This window comes from Porcisia hertigi, chromosome 16 (genome assembly GCF_017918235.1).
Source record: "Porcisia hertigi strain C119 chromosome 16, whole genome shotgun sequence".
Lineage (NCBI taxonomy): Eukaryota > Euglenozoa > Kinetoplastea > Trypanosomatida > Trypanosomatidae > Porcisia > Porcisia hertigi.
The window spans coordinates 67,697-94,687 of NC_090575.1; the positions used below are offsets into that span (position 1 = coordinate 67,697).

Consider the following 26,991-nt stretch of genomic DNA (forward strand, 5'->3'; position numbering starts at 1 on the left):
CCCCTCCCCTCCCTCCTTTCCCTCACAGGATTTTCCATTTCAGTAGTCAACATGACAAACGTCTGCATACGTGTCACCTCCTCGCCCTTCGTCAACAAGAGGGCGGGTGTGTGTCTGTGTGTGTGAAAGAGAGAGAGGGGGGGGGGCCGTCTCTCCCCTTCCACTTTATCAGTGAATAGAAATTATTTCGAGCGCCATCGTGTCTGCATCACGAACGGGCCACAGAGACGTGGGTGAGCCGGCGAAGCGAGCGTGCTTGTCGCTCTCCCTCACACAGACGTGTCACGGCCGCTCTGAACAACAAGTAAAATTTTTATTTATACCCGGACCGCCCACACACACGCACACACACACACACACTCTCTCCCTCCCCTCCGGGAACGACAAACCGTTGCATCCTGGTGTGATGCGCTTCAACGCTGATGATGGCAATAGACTAGCACCGAAGTGACTGAGAGCCCCCCATTTTACTGGGGTGGATGTGCCCACGCGGTTTGGCCTGGGAGTAGAAGTGAAGATGCGCATGGCACCTCAGCGCAGATAAGAGTGGCTAGAGGAGGAGGGGAGGGGGGGGGGGGCGGGAACAACAAAGGTGTACAGAACATAGGATGAGCCCTCCTCCAGTGGGAGAGGGGGGGCGCATCTATTGAGCACGTCTGAAGCCAAAAGGCTGAGTTCATTACGACTATTAAGAGTAAGCGTTGCTTTAGGGGGGGGGGGGGAAAGCAGATATTCCAGGTGGGGGGGGCACAGCGACACACTTTACAGCTACACCAGATAAAAGCACTCAGGCACCGGCAACAGCAAATCGGAGAGGGGCGGATAAAGTGGTACAGCATCAACCGCAACACCAGATGGGGGCGACGGTGGTGTGGTGAGCGGCATCAAACTGCAGCAGAGATGTCACTAGTGGTGCGCACACTACCCCGAGGCGCAAAGGCAGAAAGAGAACAACCTTCGATACCCCATTTCCGCTCCCACGGACTTGGCTTTCCCCTCCACTCCCCTCTCCCTCCAATCGATCGATCTCGGGACAAGAAAGGCAGTGACACACGACACGACATGTGACGAGACGGAAGCGGAGTAGAAAAGTTAAACCTGAAAAGATATATAAGAGGGGGTAAAAGGGGAGAGAGAGGGAGGAGCACCAAAGAAAGGAAAGCGCACACAGAGCTGCGGTCGTCTGCGATGCCTACCTTTACACGATAGAGACGAAGTATTGAAAAATGAAGCCGAGAACGTAGTGGCTGCGCATGACATGCAAAGGAGTGTAACGTGGAGAGAGAGAAAGGGGGGGGGGGCGGGGGGGGGGGGGCCGACGGGTACAGTGACAAACACCTAAGCCACGATCATCAATGTTTTTGTGTGTGTGTGTGTGTGTTTGACTGCGCCACTGATTACCAGGAAAGAGCAGGTTGAGAGGGGGGGAGGTGGTGGAGGAGGAAGGGGGGGAGAGGGGGGCAGTCTAGTAGAGTGTGTGTGTGTGTGTGGTAAGGCGTCATGGCAAAACCTCATCTTTCACCTCTGTACATGTCCCTCTCCCTCTCCCTCCCCCACACCCCCGCGTCAATGTCAGTGAGAAATGAGCGCTGCCTGCGGCTCCTGAGGCGGTTTCGGTGTCGATGCCACCGCGCTGTCGTACACATGCGTGAGTGCACTAGGGCTCCTCCTCAAATAGTTGCAGCAGTGCTCGTGGGTAGTGAAGACGATGCTGCCTGACAAGAACGCCCGTACCACCGTCACACCCCAGCCACGGTACAGCGCCGCCGCTCCTCCGCTGCTATACACATTCGCGAGGGTCCTCGTGAAGCCCTGTTGTCGCGCCAAAGGACACACCTGCATTTTTGTCTTGGCCACATCCGCCGGGTATGCGATGGTCCAGTAGCAGCATCCACTGATCCCACCGGCCAGCATGGAGTGCCACATCGGTACAACTTCGTCATCGTGCGACGATCGTGCGAATCCGTGCGCCAGCCACTCTCGGCACTGCTCATATGACACAAAGTATGCCATATTGCCCAGTACAGCCCGCATCACAGTACCGGCCATACCGGTGTAGAGACCGCTTACACCGTGTGCAGACAGGAGGTGACGAGCGAGTTCGCGCGCCGTCGCTTGGCGATGGTTCCAATGCGGCCTGGCGCTGTGCATCTGTCTGTTACACTTGAGCATTTCTACTGGTGTCAAGACAAAGGACACGGCAAAACCCGCGCACGCCGAGGCTTTCCAGTGAGCAGGAGAGCTCCACACCGGAACCTGTGGCTGCTGCTGCTGCTGTCTATGTTTGCTGTCATCTTGACGAAGCCCATGGAGTCGTGGCGTGTGATCACCACACGACGTTGATATTTTACCTTGCTCCTGCTCCTGAGGTTGCAGCTGCTGCTTCCGCAGGAAGTGCTGCAGAGATGAATTGTAGACCGAGAAGATCACAGCGGCTTCTGCGCTTTGGGCTGCCAAGGGCAGACTCAGCCCACTGTAAAATGATCGGACACCACCACACTGGTAAAGATGGGAGACACACTGCCAGTACGTCGTCCTCGGCGCGGCTGCAGTAGCACTAATGGCTGTCGTAACGCTTATGGGGCTGCAGATGCAGGGCACTTTCACTGGGGCGCTCACTTGCATACGTGTCTTCACAGTGTCGAGTGGGTATTCGGCAAGAACACCCGCCATACCCGCTGCGGTACCCGCAGTGAAGTGAGCGATTGCGTCCGTCATGTGGGACCCCTTGAAGAACACAAGACCTTGTCTTGAGTTTTCCTCCTCCCCCCCCCCCTCTTCGCCTCTTCTGCTATGTGTGCGTCTCTTCTAGTGCCACAGTTTGTTTCATTCACTAATGTATGTGGCGCCTGTCTCGTAGAACATCCACTTCTGTGAGATGAGAGTAGCAGGCGCCCGTTGGAAAATGTGGTTGGTGTTCGCTCTACACTTTTCGCATCGATACAAAAAAAAAAACGCAACCGCTCAATGCGCTGTGCCCGCGCGCAGAGTCTAGCGGCACCCCGTTGCGTGCCGTGAGCACGACGCCTTGAGAATACTTCCTGTACAATAGGACCAGTGAGCCCACACCCCGCAAAAGATACTTGATAGCACGCAAGCCGCTGACGTCAGCCGTGGATGCGCTCTGTGCGTGCGTGTACGTGCGATAAAGAAAAAAAATCCCGGTCGAGAGCTGACAACTCCTCACCCTCTCTCTCTGCATCTAAAAGAAGATGAGAACCGGGGAGAGGGGGGCAGTAGGGGCGACCTGTGGAAAAAAAGGGGGGCAACACAAGGGTGGCGTCGAGTGCTGTCAGCGGCGCCGGGCAGCATTAGTCAGCACAACACACACACGCACACGCACAGACACACACACCAGCAGAATAGAAAATGAGGGAAGTGGGACGTGCATTCGTGCGTGAGACGTAATATATACAAGGCAGCGGATATATATATATTTCAAGGAAGTCAAAGAGTGAGAGTCAGAAACCAATGAGTTCAGGTAATCATGTGTGTGTGGGAGGGGGGGGGTATGGAGACATGAAACTGGGCAGCACCCTCGTGCGGTCCCTAACTCCATCTCGGCCTCGCATCGCCGCCCCCACACACACCCCCGATTTCTACAAGCCAGATCGGATGCCTGAATGTGTGCGCATCCGCTGCTGCTGCTTGCACATCTCCTTCCCTCCCTCCCTCCCTCATCAACTCGTTTCTTCTTGCAAAAGAGGTTATGCATTCACTACTCATGATACGAAATAATCAACCCGTGTGGAATGTGTTCAGCAGAGCAGCAGGCGTACCAAACCGTATGCCTGCACGCGCGGTGGTGCACCATGTGCCCACTACGCAGTCCACAACTCTCTCTCTCAGTTCTGCTCAAATGTGTGGGGTATACCCCATTGCACGTGGCACGGTGAGACCCCACTACGCTTGTGAGCGCTTACGCTTCCGCGGGGAAGCGTCACCTTCGGGGGCATCGTGGCCGTCCCCTTCACTCCATTCGCAAGAATTCACAGGGACACTGCTGCTGTCAATCGTGCCGGCGGAGTCCTCCTTCGCAGCGCAGTCGTCGAGAGACCACCGTGCATCCTCTTCGCCGAAGAGGGCGTAGCACTCCTGCTGTGCACCGGCTATGAAGTCGAGGAGATCAGTGAACGCCCCCACCATCAGCGCATCCTCGGCGACAGTCTCACAGTCCTCGGGGGACGTTGAGGCATACAGGCGAGGCTGACGGCTCAGTTTCTCCTTGTGGGCAGCAGCGTCGTATCGGAGCAGTGTCTTTGGTGGCCGGAGATGCACCACCTGCACCAGTGCGTTTTCCATCCGTCCCGTCAAGAATACGGCTGAGCTGGGGTGGGGGGGGGCACGAGCCGCGGTAGTTTGACGGCCCTCCCTCCTGGCAACACAAAACACACCGTACAAGGGCTGTAAGCCAACCTGGACCGGGTAATTGTTTTTCAAAGATCAACGTGTTCTATGTGACCGCTTTTTTGTTGTTGAACATGCGAGTACGCAGTTTGATTACAGAGAGAGCGAGAGAGAAAGAGAGAGGTGTACGTGAAAGTGGATGGAAGGCATGCAGAGGCCATACGTGCGTGAGGGTGTGTGTGTGAAAGCCGATGAAGCGTATGCGAGGACAAAAATAATTACAGGTGGCATAGATGATAAAGGGGGGAGGGGGGGGGCGGAGAAACACTGAAACAAAACAGGGTGTCCCCTGGCTCTCCACCCCGCTACCACACAGAAAGACGGATCCGCCTCCCTCCTACTCCCCACCACCACCTGGAGGTGGAGAGGGGCACTTGCTGGGGTGCATACAGAACAACGTGCGTATGCCTATCTCCTGGGAATTGGGAGCGCTCACCGATGATGGATTGCTCGAGCCGCGAGAAGCGCCGCACGAGCAGGACATCTAGAAGCACACACAGATGTATGCACACGTACATACATGCGTGTGTGTGTGCGTGTGTAAGTGAGGGGGGAGCGGAAGGGTAAAAACACAAAGAGAGGGTAGATAAATGAGGCCGGTCCCCCTTCTCCGGCCTCACCCCTGCCCTCTCCTCCGTGCCTTGCCGCCTCCCATCCCTTCCCCACACACGATGCTGGGACGGTTTCGATCACACGGACGGGGGCCTTTTTTTGATCATTTGGTCGGTGTGCTTTTTCCATGTTTTACAATCTTCAGACTTTGGTCATGCATATCTTAGCCGGCCCCTCCCCTCCCCCTCCCTCTCCACCAAAAAGAAACAAGCGCATTCTGTTTTTATCGCCTGGGGTGTGCGCGGATAATTTTGTGGATCTGACGAACGGCGGTATAACGTGCCTGGAGGCTGCAGAAAACACACACACGGACATATCGAAGAGGGAGGGAGGGAAAGAGGAAGAGAGCGCCTGCCTGTCTGCCTGCCTTCCCCCCCTCCCTCCCTCCTTTCCCCCGCAAAATGTAATTTGAAAACGGCGTAGATACGCAAAAACAAGAGTAAGAGAGACGCAGGAAACAGGCGCTCCAGTGCTGGATAGAACACCTGCCGAAAAGGGGGTGCGTGGCCGAGGGGGGAAGGGGGAGGGGGAGTGGCGCACGTCTTTTGCCTGAACCACAACCCAGGATGGCTAACATCCATACTCTTGGTTCAACACAGACATGAAGTGCACCACGCGTCTCAGATTGGGGGGTGGGGGGGAGGTGGTTAGACTCGCCAAACGTCAAATAAAAACATGAAAACAACACGAAGAGTGAAAAATAGGGGGTGAGTTAAATGAGAAGTGAGCACACAATGACAGCGCAAAAAGCGAAATGCCCAGTGCGGACAGGCCCCAATTTAGGGTGGAGGGGAGGGGGGAGGGGGAGGGGAGTGGAGGGGGGGTGAGACATACACACTACGCAAACGCAGATGCGATTTATCCACTCTAGCCTTTTATACGCTTGTCTGCGAGTACGTTTTGGAGAGCGCTACACCACTCGGGCTCCTCACGAATCGGGCCTACATGACCGCACAGCCGTCACCCTGGCGCCGTCGCTTGTATTTGGCAATCCAGTGCATCTGGATCTGATTGATGGCACCCCTGCGCTTCTCACGGATCAGTGCGATCGCGTCTAGCGCAGGCACGTTGCCGTACTCAATCAGCGCCAACGCCACCAAAATCGGTGCGCGACCCAGGCCCGCCACACAATGCACGCCGATGGTCGGCGCAGGCGCAGACGGATCTGCCTCCTGGAGCTGAAGCTCTGAGTCTAGAAGCTTGAGCCAGCTGTCAAGCACCGTGCGCGTCGGCGGCGCGCCGTCGTCGAAAGGCCAGCTGTGGACTTCGATGCCGCCGCTTTTCACAAGAGCGGCATCGTAAGTTGGACCGCACACCCGCACCAGGTGACGCACGTTGCGACGCTGCAGCTCCTTGATGTATGTTGGAAGGTTGCTTGGGGACGGTGCGTCGAGGATGAGGAAGTGGAAAAGGACCCGCGACGGCTGCTTGGGGTCGCAGCAGTCAATCAGCGTGCTGTTCACCTCCATTTTAATGTCCACACACACACACACACAACTCCAAAAAAAAAGCGAAGCGAAAGGGAGGTCCAATGAGGGAGGGAAGGAAAATCCGAGCGTGTTATCTGAGACTGAGATAATCAAAACCTGGAGTACACACAACGGAGAGGAGGGAGGGGAGGGGGGGGGAAGGGAGTAGTGAAAGGAAAAAATAAGGAAAAGAAAGGAAGCAGCAGGGGCAAGAAAATTCTAGCTGATCTGCTCCCTCCTTTTCTCTTTTTTTCTTGTTGTATTGTGCGTGTGTGTATCTTTTTGGTGCAAACGTTTTCGTGAGTCGAGCGACGCCTTCACCTCTCGTCTGTTTCGCCTGAAAAATGCAACACTTACTGTCACGAAAAAAAATTGCACTCACACTCCAGCAGAATAGAAAATGAGGGAAGTGGGACGTGCATTCGTGCGTGAGACGTAATATATACAAGGCAGCGGATATATATATATTTCAAGGAAGTCAAAGAGTGAGAGTCAGAAACCAATGAGTTCAGGTAATCATGTGTGTGTGGGAGGGGGGGGGTATGGAGACATGAAACTGGGCAGCACCCTCGTGCGGTCCCTAACTCCATCTCGGCCTCGCATCGCCGCCCCCACACACACCCCCGATTTCTACAAGCCAGATCGGATGCCTGAATGTGTGCGCATCCGCTGCTGCTGCTTGCACATCTCCTTCCCTCCCTCCCTCCCTCATCAACTCGTTTCTTCTTGCAAAAGAGGTTATGCATTCACTACTCATGATACGAAATAATCAACCCGTGTGGAATGTGTTCAGCAGAGCAGCAGGCGTACCAAACCGTATGCCTGCACGCGCGGTGGTGCACCATGTGCCCACTACGCAGTCCACAACTCTCTCTCTCAGTTCTGCTCAAATGTGTGGGGTATACCCCATTGCACGTGGCACGGTGAGACCCCACTACGCTTGTGAGCGCTTACGCTTCCGCGGGGAAGCGTCACCTTCGGGGGCATCGTGGCCGTCCCCTTCACTCCATTCGCAAGAATTCACAGGGACACTGCTGCTGTCAATCGTGCCGGCGGAGTCCTCCTTCGCAGCGCAGTCGTCGAGAGACCACCGTGCATCCTCTTCGCCGAAGAGGGCGTAGCACTCCTGCTGTGCACCGGCTATGAAGTCGAGGAGATCAGTGAACGCCCCCACCATCAGCGCATCCTCGGCGACAGTCTCACAGTCCTCGGGGGACGTTGAGGCATACAGGCGAGGCTGACGGCTCAGTTTCTCCTTGTGGGCAGCAGCGTCGTATCGGAGCAGTGTCTTTGGTGGCCGGAGATGCACCACCTGCACCAGTGCGTTTTCCATCCGTCCCGTCAAGAATACGGCTGAGCTGGGGTGGGCTGGGGTGGGGGGTGGGGGGGCACGAGCCGCGCTAGCTTGACGGCCCTCCCTCCTGGCAACACAAAACACACCGTACAAGGGCTGTAAGCCAACCTGGACCGGGTAATTGTTTTTCAAAGATCAACGTGTTCTATGTGACCGCTTTTTTGTTGTTGAACATGCGAGTACGCAGTTTGATTACAGAGAGAGCGAGAGAGAAAGAGAGAGGTGTACGTGAAAGTGGATGGAAGGCATGCAGAGGCCATACGTGCGTGAGGGTGTGTGTGTGAAAGCCGATGAAGCGTATGCGAGGACAAAAATAATTACAGGTGGCATAGATGATAAAGGGGGGGGGGGGCGGAGAAACACTGAAACAAAACAGGGTGTCCCCTGGCTCTCCACCCCGCTACCACACAGAAAGACGGATCCGCCTCCCTCCTACTCCCCACCACCACCTGGAGGTGGAGAGGGGCACTTGCTGGGGTGCATACAGAACAACGTGCGTATGCCTATCTCCTGGGAATTGGGAGCGCTCACCGATGATGGATTGCTCGAGCCGCGAGAAGCGCCGCACGAGCAGGACATCTAGAAGCACACACAGATGTATGCACACGTACATACATGCGTGTGTGTGTGCGTGTGTAAGTGAGGGGGGAGCGGAAGGGTAAAAACACAAAGAGAGGGTAGATAAATGAGGCCGGTCCCCCTTCTCCGGCCTCACCCCTGCCCTCTCCTCCGTGCCTTGCCGCCTCCCATCCCTTCCTCACACACGATGCTGGGACGGTTTCGATCACACGGACGGGGGCCTTTTTTTGATCATTTGGTCGGTGTGCTTTTTCCATGTTTTACAATCTTCAGACTTTGGTCATGCATATCTTAGCCGGCCCCTCCCCTCCCCCTCCCTCTCCACCAAAAAGAAACAAGCGCATTCTGTTTTTATCGCCTGGGGTGTGCGCGGATAATTTTGTGGATCTGACGAACGGCGGTATAACGTGCCTGGAGGCTGCAGAAAACACACACACGGACATATCGAAGAGGGAGGGAGGGAAAGAGGAAGAGAGCGCCTGCCTGTCTGCCTGCCTTCCCCCCCTCCCTCCCTCCTTTCCCCCGCAAAATGTAATTTGAAAACGGCGTAGATACGCAAAAACAAGAGTAAGAGAGACGCAGGAAACAGGCGCTCCAGTGCTGGATAGAACACCTGCCGAAAAGGGGTGCGTGGCCGAGGGGGGAAGGGGGAGGGGGAGTGGCGCACGTCTTTTGCCTGAACCACAACCCAGGATGGCTAACATCCATACTCTTGGTTCAACACAGACATGAAGTGCACCACGCGTCTCAGATTGGGGGTGGGGGAGGTGGTTAGACTCGCCAAACGTCAAATAAAAACATGAAAACAACACGAAGAGTGAAAAATAGGGGTGAGTTAAATGAGAAGTGAGCACACAATGACAGCGCAAAAGCGAAATGCCCAGTGCGGACAGGCCCCAATTTAGGGTGGAGGGGAGGGGGAGGGGGGGGGGGAGTGGAGGGGGTGAGACATACACACTACGCAAACGCAGATGCGATTTATCCACTCTAGCCTTTTATACGCTTGTCTGCGAGTACGTTTTGGAGAGCGCTACACCACTCGGGCTCCTCACGAATCGGGCCTACATGACCGCACAGCCGTCACCCTGGCGCCGTCGCTTGTATTTGGCAATCCAGTGCATCTGGATCTGATTGATGGCACCCCTGCGCTTCTCACGGATCAGTGCGATCGCGTCTAGCGCAGGCACGTTGCCGTACTCAACCAGCGCCAACGCCACCAAAATCGGTGCGCGACCCAGGCCCGCCACACAATGCACGCCGATGGTCGGCGCAGGCGCAGACGGATCTGCCTCCTGGAGCTGAAGCTCTGAGTCTAGAAGCTTGAGCCAGCTGTCAAGCACCGTGCGCGTCGGCGGCGCGCCGTCGTCGAAAGGCCAGCTGTGGACTTCGATGCCGCCGCTTTTCACAAGAGCGGCATCGTAAGTTGGACCGCACACCCGCACCAGGTGACGCACGTTGCGACGCTGCAGCTCCTTGATGTATGTTGGAAGGTTGCTTGGGGACGGTGCGTCGAGGATGAGGAAGTGGAAAAGGACCCGCGACGGCTGCTTGGGGTCGCAGCAGTCAATCAGCGTGCTGTTCACCTCCATTTTTATGTCCACACACACACACACACAACTCCAAAAAAAAGCGAAGCGAAAGGGAGGTCCAATGAGGGAGGGAAGGAAAATCCGAGCGTGTTATCTGAGACCGAGATAATCAAAACCTGGAGTACACACAACGGAGAGGAGGGAAGGGAGGGGAGGGGGGGGAAGGGAGTAGTGAAAGGAAAAAATAAGGAAAAGAAAGGAAGCAGCAGGGGCAAGAAAATTCTAGCTGATCTGCTCCCTCCTTTTCTCTTTTTTTCTTGTTGTATTGTGCGTGTGTGTATCTTTTTGGTGCAAACGTTTTCGTGAGTCGAGCGACGCCTTCACCTCTCGTCTGTTTCGCCTGAAAAATGCAACACTTACTGTCACGAAAAAAAAATTGCACTCACGCACACGCACAGACACACACACAGAATCCCTCACTGAGGGAAGGGGAGGGGGGAGGGGGGAGGGGAGGGAAAGGGGGCTACAAGCACACAAGAATACAATTTTTTAAACTTTTAACAAGAGATGTGGGCTCTACAGAGAATTCAGACTAGATGGGGGAAAAAGGAGAGAGAGGAAGAGAGACGGATTGGCGAGGGCGGAAGTGGAGCTCAGTGACAAGTCAATGAGCTACGGAAGGGGGGAGGGGAGGTGAGGGGAGGGGAGGCACACACACACACGCGTTGTCTGAAACAAACGGCCAAAGGCACAGGGGGTACACACACACACACACAGACAGACAGACACTTCTTCTTCTGCTCGGCAGAAGTCACCATACAAACTCTCTTTTTTTTAATTACGAAGTTCAACAACGAAAAAAAAAGCTTAAAAACGCGGACAAAAATAAAAAAAAAGAGCGGTGGAAGAGGGAGAGAGAGGGACTTTGTGGGCACAACCAAAGGCAAAAACACGGCGCACAGACCATAAAAGGGGGAAAACAAAAATGTCTCGATCAACACGCGTGCCGAGTCTTCTCTGTGTGTCTGTGGAGAGTGGAGGGGGGGTGGGGAGGTCTGCCGTTTCTCTCAAGTCTCAGGAGAGATCCAAATGATTTTTCTCCAAAAAGAAGAGCACTAAAAATAACAAAGCAAATCACACAAACACGAACGAGACCGGGAGCGACTCAGAAGTCCGAAGAAAGGGAGAAACACAGAAAAAAACGCGGCAGTGAGGTTGAGGGAGGGGAGGGGGGGGGGGGGGCCTTGGTGAGTTCTTGCGGGGCGATGTCTATCTGTGCGTGTGTGCGCACGCCAAGGCAGGCGACCAACAAAACGAAAACTGGAAGAAGAGAGAGAGGGGTGGGGGTGGGGGATAGTAGTAGTAGTAGTCCTATTGTCAAACACAAGGGAAACCAAAAACAACAGCAACAAAACAAAAAAAAAGTATGTGTTCGTCTTAATAGAAGCAGTCTCTGATAAATGCGTGTATACGTGTATGTGTGCGGGCGCGCTGTCCTCCTTTGTTTTTCTTTTATTTTTTTTTCTTCCGGGGGGGGGGGGGAAGGGGGAGAGAGAGAGAGAGCTAATATATGCTGGAGTACCCCTTTTCTTCTTGCGTGACACCAGCCGTCAGAGTCTTTACATATCACCGATTCAAACTAAATTGCACACCTCGTACCGTACAGCTAACCAGTGTACTGTCCAGCGACAGACTAACTCCGCATGCACATGTATGGATCTTCTAATTCACAGAAACTCTGTTTGTTTCTCTTCTTCGTTCAACCGACACACACGCACACACGTTTAGGTGGCACACAAGGCCCCCCTTCTTGGAGTGCAAAACTAGGTCACAATCACAAAAAAACAAGCACTAAAGTTGCATTCGCTCGACTCGCATTCGCAGAAACTGACGGAAACCCACACATGCAAGCCAACCGAAATGTATGCGTGTGGGGAAGGGGAGGGGGGAAGGGGGGAAGGGGGGGAGCAGAAAATATATATATATATAAATATATATAAATATATGTATATAGAACGTCTCGGCGGGCGCTATTATCGGTGCACTACCTCGTTTTTTTTTCTCACTTCTTTTGCTTTTTTTCTTCACGGGTGTAATTTTTAACGTTACTTATCGAGTGGTCGTCACTACCACCTCTCTGTTGTGTGTGTGCGTGTGTGCGAGGTATAAAAAAATTTTCTCTCACCACTTACGAACAAAGAGATCAGATCGAGCAATAACGCAGGGGAGAAAAAAAGGGGCGGTGGGAGGTGTTTGTGTTTGTGTTTGTGTATGTGTGGATCCAGCCAGCTCCGCTTTTTCTGTTTTTCACAGAGCGCAGGACGCGTGGCTTTTTAATGCGTGTTAATATTACGAGGGCACAACCACTCAGCACGTACACAGCGCAGACGGAAACCACAAAATGCAGACGAGAGGGGAAGAAAAGAGTTACACCCAAAAAATGACGTCGCTGAGGTAAAACTGAAAGACGCAACGATACGCCCCCGAATAAATAAATAAAACTTGTGGCAACCGGCAATGCAGATGATGGACAAAAAAAAGGGGGGACGGACGGACGGAAAGAGATACACGCGCGCGAGCTTTATATCCGCGTACGTGTAGATGTCCGCGTGTGTGTGTGTGTGTGTGTGTGGAGGGGGGCGAAGAGAGGGTCAGGGAGTGTGAACGGAATGGGGCGGGGATGTGTTACGTGCGCAAAATACGTAACCCTTGGTTATATAGATATATATATATACACCTTCTTCGGTTCCGACAAGAAGAGCCAAGCAAAGGGGGAATCACGAGATGGAGAGTTGGTGGGGAAGGAGGGGGAGGAGGAGGGAAGAAGAAGAAAGATGAAGGCAAATTCTAAGTGTGATATTCATTCGGGTAAACAGACAGCAGTACATGTCAATGTAACGGGAGTACACATACACATACACATAAATAAATGTATGTACATGCGCGTGTATATGTAATATAGGTGTGTATATATGTGTGTATGGGCGTGTGACAGTGGGTGATTTGAATAGTATGTGTGAGTTCAGGCGAAGCACATCCAGGATGTCAGCAAAAAAAGCAGAGAGTAAAACAGAGATGATGATGAAGCAGTGATGCCGTTCAAGAGCAGTCGTAAGCGGAGATATGGCGAGCACAACCTACAAGGCAGGGCAGCAATACTCTTCTTGACCCTGTCGAGGGAATAACAAGGATCGCAATAGCGGGGATAGTCAAGCATAAAACCACCCAAGCATCGGCGCAAGTCGACGGCGGTGCTCGCTCTTACGTTGTCCGCTCCGCCCTACCCACCCACCCACCCCCCTCCCAGTCACCCGAGCAACAAAGCTCGAATATACGCAAAGCGCCTCGTCGGAACTAGGCGAGAGAAGAGGTAGCGGAGCGCAACCAGTCGAGGACCCCCCCTTTCCAAATCCTGTCTCCCCTTTGGTGTTTTTTTTTAATGATGCATCGTAGATCCCCTTCTTGGGTGACGAGGGAGGGGGGGGTCACACACTGCCATTTACCTCTGATTATTTTTTCACCTTGCCTCTTCACTTCGAATCGATTACACGCATAGTTCTCTACCTCCCCCCTCCACTCCTCCTCCCGCCCGCCCGCCCGCCCGCCCGATGGGTTTCGATGGGGCAGAGGCAGGAGGGGTGGAGAGAAAATAGAGATGATATTATCAAACACATGCCCCTCTGCTGCTGAACGTCCTGAACACTGCGTCGCGCCTTGGATAAAAAAGACAAACCATGCGGGAAAAGGCGCGTTGGAGCAGTGTGTTCCACCTATGCCATTAAGCAATGGTCGCGTGAACGTGTCCCTCCTAGTCGCTCCGCTACGACTGCCTCACCTCTTCGTCACGGCAACGCTTTCGGGTGGCCCACCATTGCGTAACAGTGGCGCGTAACTGACCACACCACGCAGCTGCGTGCGTCCCCAGCGCAGCGAACGTGACTGCGCCCCGTGCGGGTGCCGGAACCGAGATCGATAAAGACGAGGCCCCCACGCGATTTTCCGCCGCCCGCTGCAGCAGCTCCTCGTCGCGTTGCAGAGAGAAATCGAGAGATGCAGCGAGAGGAACGGTTGCCGGTGCGTCACTCACATCCACAAGGTCCTTCACGAGAAATCCACCGCGGTGAACTGCCAGTAGTCTGTAGCCACGGCGCCTGTAGTACCCGCGGACACCGACACCGCTGATGACTGCAATTTGGGTGTATCCGGCATTCCTCGCGATGGCCTCCGCTCTCTCGAGGAGACGCTGACCAATGCCGGTGTGCTGGGCAGCCGACGCATTCGCACTGCCACCTTCCAGCGCATATGTCGGTTGGAGGTTGCCGTAGACGTGAAGCTCGCGAATGAGCGCACACGGCAGCAGCTCCGTGAACGGTGTCTCCCAGTTGCGAATATTGACTCGCAGTCGCAGGAATCCTAAAATAGTCGCGTCATCCGTTGGTGTCTCGAAGGAGAGAAACACCTCCGTCCCTTCGCTAGCCTCGTAGCGCCGCTCTCGCAGGATGGCCGACTTCAACTTCTCCGTGACTGCCTTGTCGCCCTTGATTTCACGACATCGAATGCAATGACATCGCTCGCCGCGCGCTCGCAGCTGGTGGGCGAGCAGCTGGCGCAGGTTTGCGACCTCGACGCCAGCAAGGACGTAGTCCACTGGGATGTCCCGGATGACCCGGTTGATGCGGATCCATGGGTGCACACGCGCTTTGGCGTAGAGCAACACGTCAATCAAGTTCTCCAGGCCGTAGGGGATGTACTTGCCATCCTTGTACCACTGCTCAATGACGGAGAAAGGCGTCGTTTGGCATGGATAAATCTTCCACTGATCTGCCTGAAGGTACGGAGAGCCGAGGACGTCGTCGAACATGGCCTTGTCAATGGCGGGGCTTGAGCTGGGCAGGTCAGGCATGAGGTGAATATCCACCTTGAAACAGCTGTCCTTCAACAGCTTGATGGCATTCATGGCGTCCTCGCGAGTTGACTGGCGATTGACGAAGGTAAGGACGTTGTCGTCTGTATGTTGCACACCCAGCTGAACCCGAGTGCAGCCGAACCGACGCAACTCCACTAGCATGTCCTGGTTGATTGTGTCGGGACGAGTCTCCAGGGTTACACCAATGATCTTGCACTGAGCGCACTCATTCAAGAGCTGCTCCTGAAGCAAGTCCAGTGGTGGTCGTCGTGGCACCTGCGGGGAGTCAAACATGGTGTTTGCCGCGTAGAAGAGATCGCGGATAAAGCGCTCCCGGTACAAGCGTGGGTAGCTCTCCCAGGTGCCGCCCAGCACCAGAAGCTCAACCTTGTCGGCGGGGTGGCCGATAGCCAAGAGAGAGCGGACCCGCTCCTCAAACTGGCGATAGGGGTCAAACTGCAGGCGGTTCGCCCGCCGCACGCCAGGCTCGTTCAGCAAGTAGCTGCGCGGCTGGCCCGGCTCGTTGGGGCAGTAGTAGCAGTTCCATTGACAACTGAAGCTCTGCCCGTCTGGGTAGGCGGAGGTAAACACTGTAACCACCAACACACCAGACTGGCTACGCGGGGCCTTGAACACGAGGTAGCGCTCCAGCACTGGACACGTCACAGATATCTTTGCTGTGGAAAGCAGCGAGCTACCGGACGCGGACAAGGTCGGCAGAGACTTAACGTCCTCCACATCGGGGAGAAGAGGAGGAGGAGGAGCAGCAGCAGCAGGAGTCGGTGCACCACAGCAGGTGAGCTTGTCAGGGTGAGGGTGCGCAGGTGTATCTTTTTCATTCGCCGGCGCGACCGCTGCCCCTTCGGTCTTGCGCAGCAGGTGTTTGTATCCCGCCAGCAGCAGCGACTTCTTGAACACGCGACGGTACGTTTTTTGGAGCTTTCGCTGCGCCTTCTCGATATCCGTATCACACTGCGGGTTGGTCGCAATGATGTCGTACACAAACCGGGATGCCTCCTCCAGATCATCGCTAGTGAAGTCGTTCGGGTCGGACTCCTGCAACAACCGCTCCAGCGTTGGCAAATTCGCAAGTTTGTGCTCGACACGCTCCCAGTCCACGTGCGACGACTTCTTCGACGGGGACCCCACCTCGGTGTCGCTGTCAGAGGACATGGGGAAACGTTCCCAGGCAGGAGAGGGAAGTGAGAAGAAATCACAGCGGCAGCAAATGACAATGGAGGCAAAGCGGTAGTGCGATGCCTTTGTTTCCAAGAATGGGTCCGTGGTGTTCCACAGCGTTCCGTGCGTGTGTGTGTGTGTGTGTATGGGGGGGAGGGGGGAGGGGGGGGGGGCAGCAGCAGTTGGTAGTGGTTGAGCTCCAGTTTTGATGTCCCCCGTTTGCTTGTGATGGCTTTCGTGACAGATAAAACAGAAAAGAGAGCACAGCAGTGCAGTGCAGTGAATTGAGTGACACACTAAGACAGGGTAAGCATTTCAAAAATAATAATGTGCGAATGCGTCGCAGGGTTTACTTTTTGGCAGAGCACAACAGAGGGGATGTGAAGGCAGAGGCCGAGGAAGACAGGAGACCTTGCTCGTCACGTCAAAATCGTGGAGGGCTCGAGGCAAGGATGCCGAGCGCCAGAAAGCACAGACTCATCCACACTCATCTGCACGTCCACCGTACATCGAGCCTCTCCAGATGATGAAAAGCGGGACCATAGATTGGAGACGGGGGAAATGGGGGGGGGGGAGTTGTCTGCAGGGAAGAGTGGATCAAAGACAACCACCTCACTGTTTACGCAACCTCATTAACAGAAAGGAGAACAAGAGATATGGGGGGGAGAAAGGAGGGAGGGGGAGGAAGGAGGGGACGGAGGAGGGGGACGGAGGGGGACGGTCCTCTACTACACAACGCACCCCGAGACACCTCTCGCGATTCGGTGATATAAGTTGACCCCACCACACGAGCACCCCCACCCCACCCTCATGGGTCATGTCTGGACCTTTTTTCGTGTATTCCAACTTTTTTAAAAAGTGATCATTTCTTTTTTGCGGTTTGGGTTGGGGAGGCATTCGTTTTCACGTGAGAGACGTGCCATGTTTTCAAGAAAGGAGAGACCACTCTGCCCGTGCGTGTGTGTGTGTGTGTGTCTTTTAGACTCCATACCAGATGCACGCCTGCAAGTTTCGAGGACACTGATGAACACGCCAAACCGCCCCCGTCCGCCCCCCCCCCTGTGCCGCGGGAATCGAGGTAAACAAATTCACGACGCAGGAGGTCGGCCGGACGGGGGGCGGTCTGACACGGGCTGTTCGAATATCCCTCTCACAACAAGGGGGAGTGAAGGAACGTGCTGGGGAGAATAAAAGAAAGATGCGAGCCTCAGCGTGTCCTCTTTGCCCAACAACAAGATATCTCCCCTCAACTTGAGGCTTTGTCCGCCTTATAACATGCCCATCGTGCGATGCAAACCAAAAAGTGGATACGCATTAGAGCAATGCAGACGCAGTCTTGTAAGAAGGGCCGCTGCCTCAATCTCTACCCACACTACGCCTCGGGTTGTCCCTCCTCCTCCTACCCGCGTCCAATGTATAACCGCTCTTCACGTAATGAACACCACCACCACCACCGCCCCATGAATCAACGTACGGCAAATCAGGACCGAGCGATACGCTTTCGGACCGCGCTGAACTCCCTCTCTCTCTCCCTCCCCCCCCCGCATTACACCAATCACAATAGATGACATGGATGTGTGCGTCCGCCGTAGATCGCTGTGGCCTAGCGCCAGCCAACATCCGATGGCTGAGATCAAAGTGACGACCCCCCGCGCCCCCCCCCGGCCTCCCCTCATCTTACGCCAGAGGTACGTGAGCTCCTCACCGCTAAAGGTGGTTTGGCATTCGTAGGGAGAGGATAGGGAACTGCTTGGTTTCTCTAGAGAACCGATATTTGACTGCGGCAACCCACACGGGAAAGGGAGAGGAGGGGGTGGGGGTGGGGTGGGGAGGAGGAGGGGAGGGGAGGGGGGTACGGAATCATTCGGGAGACTGTGTTGAGGCAACAAGCAGGGAAGCAAAGGCATACACGAAAACACATTCACAATGAAGCGCACACGCCTTGTGCACGCACTGGCAGACACTGTGGCGCACACACACACACACACTTTTTAACCGAAAACCATATGAGTGCGCAGGAAAAAAAATCAAAACACACAATTATGCACGGACATCACACACACACCCCAAAAAAAGAGGAGCCGCACAAAAGCATAAAATCGAGTGTACGCAGGAAGGACAAAGAAAGAGACGAGTACAGATATGAGGAAGGCGGCAACTCCGTGCGATGCGTCTCAGTCCCATCCGCCATCCTACACACACACACACACACACACTCCCCTCCCCTCCACACGGTCTCGCTTGTTCGTCACCGTATTCATAAAAGACGATGCTTTCTGTGGGGAGATAACCTTTATGGGCATCACCACAGGTGAGACCACGCTTCACTTTTCTGGTGCCTCCCCTCCCCCCACCCCCTCCCTTCCCCCCTTCACATAAGAGAGCAGTTGGTGCAGATAAGCGAGTGCTCACTCGATCGGTGATGTCGTGGCTTGTACCGCATAAGCCAGTTCAGTTGTACTTGATTGATGGCGCCCTTCCGCCGCTCTCGAACATAGCCGACGGCGTCCAGCGGAGCCATGTTGCCGTACTCTACGAGGGCTAACGCCACTAAAATTGGAGCTCGTCCTAGTCCCGCCACGCAATGTACTGCGATCGTCTCCGGTGGCGTCTTGCCGACCTCCTCAGATAACAAGTCTAGCCAATTTTGCATCACCGACTGCGTTGGCGGTGCACCATCGTCGAATGTCCACCCGTGCACGTGGATGCCATTCTTCTCCACCAACTCCGCGTTGTAAGTGGGGCCGCAGGCGCGTACGAGGTGGTGCACATTGTGTCGCTGCAGAAGCTTCACGTAAGTCGGCAAACTGCTTGGGCTCGGTGCGTCGAGGATTAGGAAGCGGAGAATCGCCTCGTCTGTGCCGCTTCGCTTGCAGTCCACGAAGGTACCGTTGATATCCATTTTTTTTGGCTGGAAAGAAATGGCGGGGGAAAGAGGCGGCCAGGACAAAAAAAAAAGAAGAAACACAGCGAGGAGAAATATGTGCGTACGCGCTTGAAAATGGAAGGTGATGCAGTGGAGGAGGACAAAGTGGTGGTGGTGGTGAAGGGGGGTGGGGGGAGAAGGGGGGGGGCCTGTGAAAGCGAGTTTGGACAGTCACCGAGACTGATTGACCAGCAAAAGAGACAGTGCAACGCAGACAAACAGACTAACCTCCCTAAAAAAACGGCCCACGCAACCATGCGGACCTCCGCGACACGAAATGCGAGAAGAGCTCACCCAAGTAAGGGTGTTCGATGTGGGGAGGAGAACCGAAAACCCTTGCGGTACCGCTGCCGTGGCTTTCCGCAGCTTCTATGTTCGTTGCTGAGAAATGGGGGCTGCAGGGCGGGGAGGGAAAAAAGGGGGGGACTAGTTGAAGAAGAAGAGTACGAGAAAAGTCCTCAGGACATGCTGTAAAGAAATGATATTGAATTATGTCTGATGTGCCGGCGCCAAATCACGAGTGAGCACAACAGGGACTTCGGCATGGGTGAGAGAAATCACTAGACGCCGAGGGAGTGACTTTCCAGCGACCTCCCCTTTGCATCAACACCCCTCGCCGCCGCCGTTGAGGGGGGTAAAAAAAAAAGAAGTTTATCCATACTGCTTGGGGACACAAACGGAGGGGGGGGGGGGCAGACGTGAGCTCACAAAGCAACGAAAAGACCTGAAACCAGCGAAATAAAAGAGCAGCACACCACTCGAATATACGGGGAGAAACAGGGCAAAGGGGTTAAACAAAAACGCACATGACTGTAAAGTGAATGCGGATGCTGGTGAAGGGCGGTGTTGGGGCGAGAGGCGGGGGCGGGGCGAAAAAGGGGGGGTTGGCCCCCCCACACACACACACACACCGCATTACTGTGCATACCAGTTTACAGTCTCTCTGTATATCGCTGTTCTATATACGTGCCGACACACATACACACACACACAACCAAGACAAAGTCTCTCTAGCCAAGACATCGGGGTAATAAAACACAACGATGCGGAAAAGGCAAGAAGACTTCTCAAACACACAAAAAAAAACGTTGGTGTATAAAAAAAAGATTTCTGGAACATATGCGTGTGTGTATCGGTGTCTGTGTGATGATGCGACAGTTCACAGACAAATCTTTTTCATATATCTTTTTTTTGTGTTTTACATTCGGCAAAAAAAAAGAAATTTTTGGGGGGAGCGCGAAGTTGAGCTCGGAACAACCTAAAGTGATGAACACACACACAAAACCACACACACACACGCACACACACGCCAGTATTGTATCGATATCATCAACCACGGCGTATGCCCTCCTCCCCTCCCCCCTCCCCCTCCTACCAACGCTCTCGTAGTGTACCCACACACTGCCCCGCCCCAGACTAAAGGGCCAAAGGAAAGGAGAGAAAGTAAGAAGGGAGAAGAGCAGAGAGGAGAGAGGAGAGAGAGAGACCGTTATCAGAAAGGGGGGGAGGGGGCGTTGTGCGTACCACAGACGTGACAAAGTGCAACATTGGAAAGAAGAAGATATATGCAGGAAGGGAAGTGAAGGAACACCCGCTGAACACAGCAAATGTCATTTATATGTGTTCTTTTTTTTTAATGAAAATAAAAACTGAAGGGAACCTGCAAAGCCCCCCAAAAAAAAACTTTGCGCACAGGTGTTGAGGTGAGACAGGAATCGCGTTGATTGGAGTTCTCGCTGGAAACTGCCGAATAACGGAGAGAGGAGCAAAAATAACAGCAGGCACACACACACGACACACACACACACACGACACACACGTAAACAGCGCAGCAGGACAGGTGGCGCACATGGGCTTGTCAAGAACACTACTACTGCGCCTTCTTGCTGATGTCGACTGGCATTGGCGACGAAGGTGGAGCCGCACCGTGTTTTTCCAGAAACTCCAGCACCGTCGCTTCGTATTCTTCCGGCCGTGTGTTGTACAAGCCACAGTGGAAGGCGGCGTCACACAAATAAAGCTCTTTCGGTTCCAGGGCTGTCTCGAAGAGAATCTCCGAGTGGCGAACCGGCACCAAAGTGTCGTTCAAGCCGTGCATCAAGAGAATTGGCCGCGGTGATATCTTCGAGATACAGTGCAGCGCCTGACAGTGTTTTGAGGGTGTGTTGCCGATGCGCCAGTTCAGCCAAAAAGTCGCGCATCGGCGGAACAACCGGAAGAGACCCACGCTATACCATCTCTGCGCGAAATAACCGCCAAAGAAATTGACCATCTGCTGATCGAGGAGAGTTGCTGACGTTGTGATGGCATTTTCTGCAATGACGACGTCGATGTTCTTGTCGATTGCAGCGGCCATGATCACTGAGGCACCGCCGACGCTAGTGCCCATGGCACAGATGCGCTTGTAGCCGTACTTGGACTGCATCAAGTCGCATGCCGCAATCACGTCAAAGCGTTCCTTTATGCCAAAAGTAAAGCCGCGCATCTTTCCGCTGCTGAGGCCGTGCTCTCTGAAGTCAAATAACAGACAGCCGTAGCCGGCGTTGTGAAGGAACGGCACGTGTCGCTCCCACGAGCGACGGTCGCGGCCACCACCGTGCACCAGCACGATGCCCATAGGCATTGCCCTCTCCTGCGGTGGTGGGACATACCAGCCACGGAGCGTGTATCGTTCGGTCGACGGGAACTCAACGTCCTCGTAATCAAGACCAAAGTCCGTCTTGGGGTTGTAGATCCAACCCTGCCAGTAGTCGGGGCAACCCTTCATGGTGAGGCTGTTTGCACCGGGATGATGGTGGTACCATGGCGGCCGAATCGCGATCTCCGACACAAAGTATGCCACAGCGAGATAATAAAAGCAGAGTGTCGCCATAATGAACTGAAGAGCAAACAAGATGCCGTTGTAAAAGATGAGAATGAGCAGCGGCAACACCAAGCACACCACGATCTTACGCATGGTGGCGGGACTCACCTTGTCAGACTCGCGCAGCTCATTGTCAAGCATCTGCTCATTGGCCTCCCGGCCCCTCTGTATCGGCGGCTGGCACTCACGCGCTTGCCGGCGTGCGACCATCTCTGAAAACAGTAGTCGCATGTCGCTGCGCGATGCATCCGGCGTCAGTTGAAGCGCAGTGTTACCCTTGTTGTCCTTCAAGTCCACATCGATGTCATCACGAGAGAGAAGATATGAGACCAATAACCTGTTTTCGTTTATACAGGCGTAGTGCAGCGCCGTTCGGCCATTCGCATCGGGCTTCAGTATGTTGATATTACGCTTCATGATGAGTTTTATGATTGTAGGAAGGTCCGACACGTGCGACACCTCACAGAGCCGCTCCATCCTGGACTTTTGCTTCATCGCGGAAAGGAAATCCGGCGCGAGCACGGAGATGATGAGTTGTCTCAGACACACACACAGACACACACACACACACACACGCGCGGGTGTGCATGCGTGCGCAACGCTTGTTTTGAGCGGAGGGGGAGGGGGGGAGGAGGACTTGCGTGAATAAAACAGAGAGTACGCACGTGTGGATGATGGCCTTTTGCATTCCTCGCATGAGAGGGAAGAGAGAGAGGAGGGAGGGAGGGAGGGAGAGGAGGGAGAGGCATGCAAAAACAAACAGCGGGAGTAAAAACAGTAACGATGGCGCGAGTCAAATAAGTGCGCCCACAGCATTTGCAAACAAAAATGTACATACATATGAAGAGGTACCACTACGATGGAAACAGTAGCACTGCACGCGCATATGCCGTGCCTCCACACATCACACGCACGTGGTACCCCCCCCCTCTCCCTCGCGCCACGAGGTAGAAGAGAGCCAAAGCGCTCACGGAGATCAAAACCGAAGGCCTCAGCCCTCGCGCTGGAGCCGTTGGAAACGCGCACTACATTCCTTTTACTGTTTGCGTCTTCTCTTTTTTTTTCCTACCCCGTCCGGCTCCCTGCGCTGGAGGGTGGTGGGACAGGGGACAGGGAGGAAGCGCGCCGGGCAATGGGGCATCGACAATGTCTTCGGCACTCCTCCTCCCCCTCCCCCCCTTTCTCCCACCCCTCATCTTCAGTAACCCGCGGCTAAAGCAGAGCCGCTGAGAGATACTCAGCTCCCACGCCCTCCTCAACCATCGACTGTGCCACAAGGCGTGATATGTTGGGCGACAGAGCCCCCTCTTGGTCCCGCATAAACATCCCCAACGCCGCAGCAAGCGCCTTCTTCTGTCGTCTCTGGTGCGTCATAGCTATGTACAAGTGCTGGCGACGCCCAGCGGTGCCACGCTGCCGTGTTTCGAAGGTGCCGGCGTGCTTCTGATCTGCAGCTACGGCGACGAGGAACTCCCTGATGGGGCTCTGGTTAGCCTCCTGCGAGGGCAACACTTCGTTCCTCTGAAGCGCACTACCTTGATGGCCCACAACGTCGAAGATGAGTCGCACGGGGGCGCGCAAGTGATCTAGCCCACTCAGGCAGTAGAGAAGTATCACTCGACGTAGCAAGGCCGACAGCGATGTCGCGGCACATTCGTTCAAGAAAAGCGTCAAAGCCTCATGACGACGCAACGCGAGTAGTGCGCACGCCTGCGCTGCCTGGGCCATCTGTAACCCATCAACGGTGAGCAGGGCATTCTCTGAGTCCACTGCCGTCCCCGCCTCGGGTGCCTGGCCCGCGGTGTCAGTAGCGGTACACATGGCCACCACGCGAGTGCTGAAGGCTATCAACGCCTCCGCTTGCCCATAGTCCAACATCGCAACTGCTGCGACGGCCACTGTCAGCTCATTGTACGGGGAGAGCCTTTTCAGCGCCGCGTGCCGGCCTCGCCCGTGCTTCAGCGACAGGAAAAACTCGAAAGCCAGCTGGGCATTCCCGCTGCGGGCCGCTGAACACAAGCAGTAGAGGTAACTCATGAAGCCATCGGCACGGCAGCGCTGCAAGTGTGTCATGAGGCGTAGCGGAACCACCCACGAAGCGTGCTTGAGTGCGACAAGCTGTAAATCTCGTAGAACCGATGGCGACGACCGGTCTGCGTCCCCTCCCGGAACGTACTGTAGGACACGGAATGCATCCTGCCACGACTGCTGCTTGAGGTTGAGGAGGAGCGTTGGGAGGGTGCGCTCGTCCGGCATGAGGCTGTAGCTCTCCTTGAAAACCGAAACAGTGCGCAGAGCAGAAGTCCACGTCTGTGCAATTGAGATGCTCTGCAGCCCGCTGAGGATTGCACGCTCGTGGGCGGGCGAGACACGGTAGGCGGACTCTCTGTGTGCGGTATCCACCATGGCCAGCGCGTGTACCCAACGACTCGACGGCGCACTCGACAAGTACTGGGCAACGTAATCGCTCGATGCGTTTGAAGCGCCCCCTTCGAGAGATGGCGCCACCGCGTCTGCCATGCACAAGAAGAGACATTGGGCCAGCGCGTTGGGAACCGGCACATCGAGAGCCCTGAGCAAACTCGCCACTTGGCCAAATGTCGGTAGGCGAATGAAGCGCACCTGCGGCTCATGACTGAGAAGTGGTGAGCACACGGACTCTACAGCCGCCTTGATAGCGTGACGCACCTTGTCGGAGAGGACGCCGGGCACCCTGCCGCCGCGTTGGGGTATTGCACTTCCCTCTGCCGGTCGTGTGCCAGAACTACTATGCTCAGGAGAATTCAACGTCAGGCCGGGTCTCGGGCAATCCACAGCGAATACGCGAGTCGTCTCGTCGAGTGCAGAAATCAGTGCAGCGAGCAACTTTTCCTTGCCAGTCTTCGGCTGCCCGTATATGTACGGATGGAGAGAGAAGAGCAGCGCTGCCAGGGCCCGCCAACAGGCCTCCGCCGCCGTGAAGGCTTCAGTTGGCGTCAACTTTAACCCACCCTGAGAGAGTATCGAAGGAGCCGGACCGTTGGTCCAAGTCGCACTGCGGTTGCCTAGGCGTGATCTCGATAAAAAGACAGATGCAGCGAGCTTCTCTGAGAGTGCCACTTCAACTCGTCCGTCCTCCTCGACAGGCGTCTTGGCCGGCGGTCGGCGCTCCGCCCGGCCGCTGACTAGAGATGCAATGTGTTCCATGAGCAACAGGACTACCTCAGCGACCACCGCCTCACCTGCGTGACACACGAGTCGATCCACAACGGTCCTGTCACGCAGACACCGTGCGAGTATGATGGGGTGACTGGCAGCAACTTGGCGGATCACTTGAAGATGCGCAGATGTATACAAGGGTGGCCGCCCGCTCATCCGTCCCGACCAAGGCTCAAAGACCGAACGGGGGGCAGCCGACACACCGCTCGACTGGCACGCATCGCTTCCGGCACCGCAGGTGGGAACGAATGGAAAGAGCGCAGTCTTTACAACCTTGACCCCATCCAAGATGTCATCTCGCGTGCCACCAGAAGTGGCGTTGGTCGCGTCCTCCACATCAGGGGAGGCGAGTTGCCGTCGCTGCCAATTGACGACACACTGCACGACTTCCAGGACTGCACCACGACGGCGTAGCTCGGCGACGATCATCTGCTGCTCTGACTTGAGCGTTTGCGGGGGGGCTGGCAATTGACCCGCTGGAGCGGCCACAGCGACATCTGCCACACGCGGCCGACTCAGACTGTAGGCGATCCGCACAAGATCGGCAGTTCGACAGGACGCGAGAGTTTCGCGTGACTGGGGGGCGGAGCTCTGGGGGAACCCCGCAGCGCACCGTGCAATGCCTGGGGGCAGTGGTGTCATCCCGGGAATCGATGAAGCTGCCGCCGCCCAGGGAATCGACGTCCGCCTCCACAACTCCTTCACAGACCGTGGAAGTGGCCACTCGTCTCGCACAGCCTTGTGTCTGGTAGACTGCTGCAGCGCGGACGGTAGTCCGTCGACGACGGCAACCGCACGAACCCAGTCTCCACCCTCACACAGGAGGCGCACCACCGCCGCCCACTCATGCGCCCTTGCCGGCACTTCACTAGCACTAGATGAAGACACAAACGTCGATGCCATCGTCACCGCGGACGACGCGGACAAGCAAGTGTGATGCACCCCAGCCGAGGACTGCGTGCAGTCACAGCTGCTGCTGTTCATTGGCGAGCCCGAGCAGCCTTTTGCCGGCGCCACGCCGCTGCTTTTGAAAGTGCTACGCACAAAGGTGGGAATGTGCGGTGGTGCCATGGCGGCACACTCATCCACCATCAGCGTCATCCACGAATGGGGCATTTTCTTCGATGCACGCGACCATGACGATAGCAGAATCATCAATCTTTCCAGCTGTGTGTTTCGTTGGTGGCTCCTTTCCAGAACAGCGAAGAGGAGAAAGAGGTGTGTGCGTGTGTGTGTGTGTGTGTGTGTGTGACAAAGAAGAGCAGAGGCAGACTTTAATGTGTGCGCCCCACCCCCCACCCCCTTCCCTCCACATTCACACGGGGAAAAAGAAGATCCCCTCCCGCCCCGCAGCCGCCGTGGAGGAGGGCGCATGCAACCGAAGCCAGCAAACCAAAGATAGATAAAAAAAAGGGAAGAAGTGCAACTAGAGTGAGACACGGAGTGGCGCCCGGAAGAGTAGTGATGTGTGTTTGTGCATTCTATTGAAAGTGTACTTTCCCACCGCAGCAGATGCTGCGGCCTCATGCAAGCATGCATTCCAGAGCGGTACGGGAGGAGGGGAGGGGGGGGGGGGGCGAAGGGGCAGGAGACCCAGAGAGAAGCGAACGGAGAAGCGCTTCTCCAGCAATGCAGACAGCCATGCGGACACTGATGCTCTGCCTCTCTCACGGCACTTTCAAATGTCCTTGTGTGAAGATGGTCTTGCGCCCCGGGCCGAGAAAGAGAGAAAACTAACGAGTGGAACCCCCTCAAAATCACCATGCACACCTCCAACGCGATTGGGAAGCAGACGGCAAAAAAAAAGAAACTAAGGTTCAAATAATACCAAAAAAAGGAGTGCAACGCACCCCTTCCCATCCCCAGAGGGGAACACACGCCGTATGCGACACCCCCCCCCCAAAAAAAAAATGCGGCCATCACCCAAAATGTAAAGTTTATCGACATGCATGCATCTTTGTGCGCCGGT

At 55.2% G+C, this 26,991-nt stretch overlaps 9 protein-coding genes across 9 annotated transcripts; all 9 read right to left on the minus strand.

The window, feature by feature from the left end:
- Window positions 1-1,572: 1,572 nt before the first annotated feature.
- JKF63_05219 (uncharacterized protein) lies at window positions 1,573-2,718 on the minus strand (the record flags this gene model as incomplete). Its single annotated transcript, XM_067901187.1, has 1 exon — window positions 1,573-2,718. The coding sequence occupies one exon, from the start codon at window positions 2,716-2,718 to the stop codon at window positions 1,573-1,575; it is 1,146 nt and encodes a 381-aa protein (XP_067758189.1).
- A 1,185-nt stretch (window positions 2,719-3,903) lies between these two features.
- Window positions 3,904-4,302, minus strand: JKF63_05220 (uncharacterized protein; the record flags this gene model as incomplete). Its single annotated transcript, XM_067901188.1, has 1 exon — window positions 3,904-4,302. One exon carries the CDS (start codon window positions 4,300-4,302, stop codon window positions 3,904-3,906), a length of 399 nt encoding a protein of 132 aa, XP_067758190.1.
- A 1,658-nt stretch (window positions 4,303-5,960) lies between these two features.
- On the minus strand, window positions 5,961-6,488 carry JKF63_05221 (uncharacterized protein; the record flags this gene model as incomplete). Its single annotated transcript, XM_067901189.1, has 1 exon — window positions 5,961-6,488. One exon carries the CDS (start codon window positions 6,486-6,488, stop codon window positions 5,961-5,963), a length of 528 nt encoding a protein of 175 aa, XP_067758191.1.
- Window positions 6,489-7,422: 934 nt separating this feature from the next.
- JKF63_05222 (uncharacterized protein) lies at window positions 7,423-7,821 on the minus strand (the record flags this gene model as incomplete). The annotated part of the gene is made up of 1 exon (XM_067901190.1): window positions 7,423-7,821. The coding sequence occupies one exon, from the start codon at window positions 7,819-7,821 to the stop codon at window positions 7,423-7,425; it is 399 nt and encodes a 132-aa protein (XP_067758192.1).
- A 1,661-nt stretch (window positions 7,822-9,482) lies between these two features.
- JKF63_05223 (uncharacterized protein) lies at window positions 9,483-10,010 on the minus strand (the record flags this gene model as incomplete). Its single annotated transcript, XM_067901191.1, has 1 exon — window positions 9,483-10,010. One exon carries the CDS (start codon window positions 10,008-10,010, stop codon window positions 9,483-9,485), a length of 528 nt encoding a protein of 175 aa, XP_067758193.1.
- A 3,760-nt stretch (window positions 10,011-13,770) lies between these two features.
- On the minus strand, window positions 13,771-16,029 carry JKF63_05224 (uncharacterized protein; the record flags this gene model as incomplete). The annotated part of the gene is made up of 1 exon (XM_067901192.1): window positions 13,771-16,029. The coding sequence occupies one exon, from the start codon at window positions 16,027-16,029 to the stop codon at window positions 13,771-13,773; it is 2,259 nt and encodes a 752-aa protein (XP_067758194.1).
- Window positions 16,030-18,406: 2,377 nt separating this feature from the next.
- On the minus strand, window positions 18,407-18,937 carry JKF63_05225 (uncharacterized protein; the record flags this gene model as incomplete). Its single annotated transcript, XM_067901193.1, has 1 exon — window positions 18,407-18,937. The coding sequence occupies one exon, from the start codon at window positions 18,935-18,937 to the stop codon at window positions 18,407-18,409; it is 531 nt and encodes a 176-aa protein (XP_067758195.1).
- Window positions 18,938-20,831: 1,894 nt separating this feature from the next.
- JKF63_05226 (uncharacterized protein) lies at window positions 20,832-22,319 on the minus strand (the record flags this gene model as incomplete). The annotated part of the gene is made up of 1 exon (XM_067901194.1): window positions 20,832-22,319. One exon carries the CDS (start codon window positions 22,317-22,319, stop codon window positions 20,832-20,834), a length of 1,488 nt encoding a protein of 495 aa, XP_067758196.1.
- A 717-nt stretch (window positions 22,320-23,036) lies between these two features.
- JKF63_05227 (uncharacterized protein) lies at window positions 23,037-26,177 on the minus strand (the record flags this gene model as incomplete). Its single annotated transcript, XM_067901195.1, has 1 exon — window positions 23,037-26,177. One exon carries the CDS (start codon window positions 26,175-26,177, stop codon window positions 23,037-23,039), a length of 3,141 nt encoding a protein of 1,046 aa, XP_067758197.1.
- Between the last annotated feature and the right edge of the window lie 814 nt (window positions 26,178-26,991).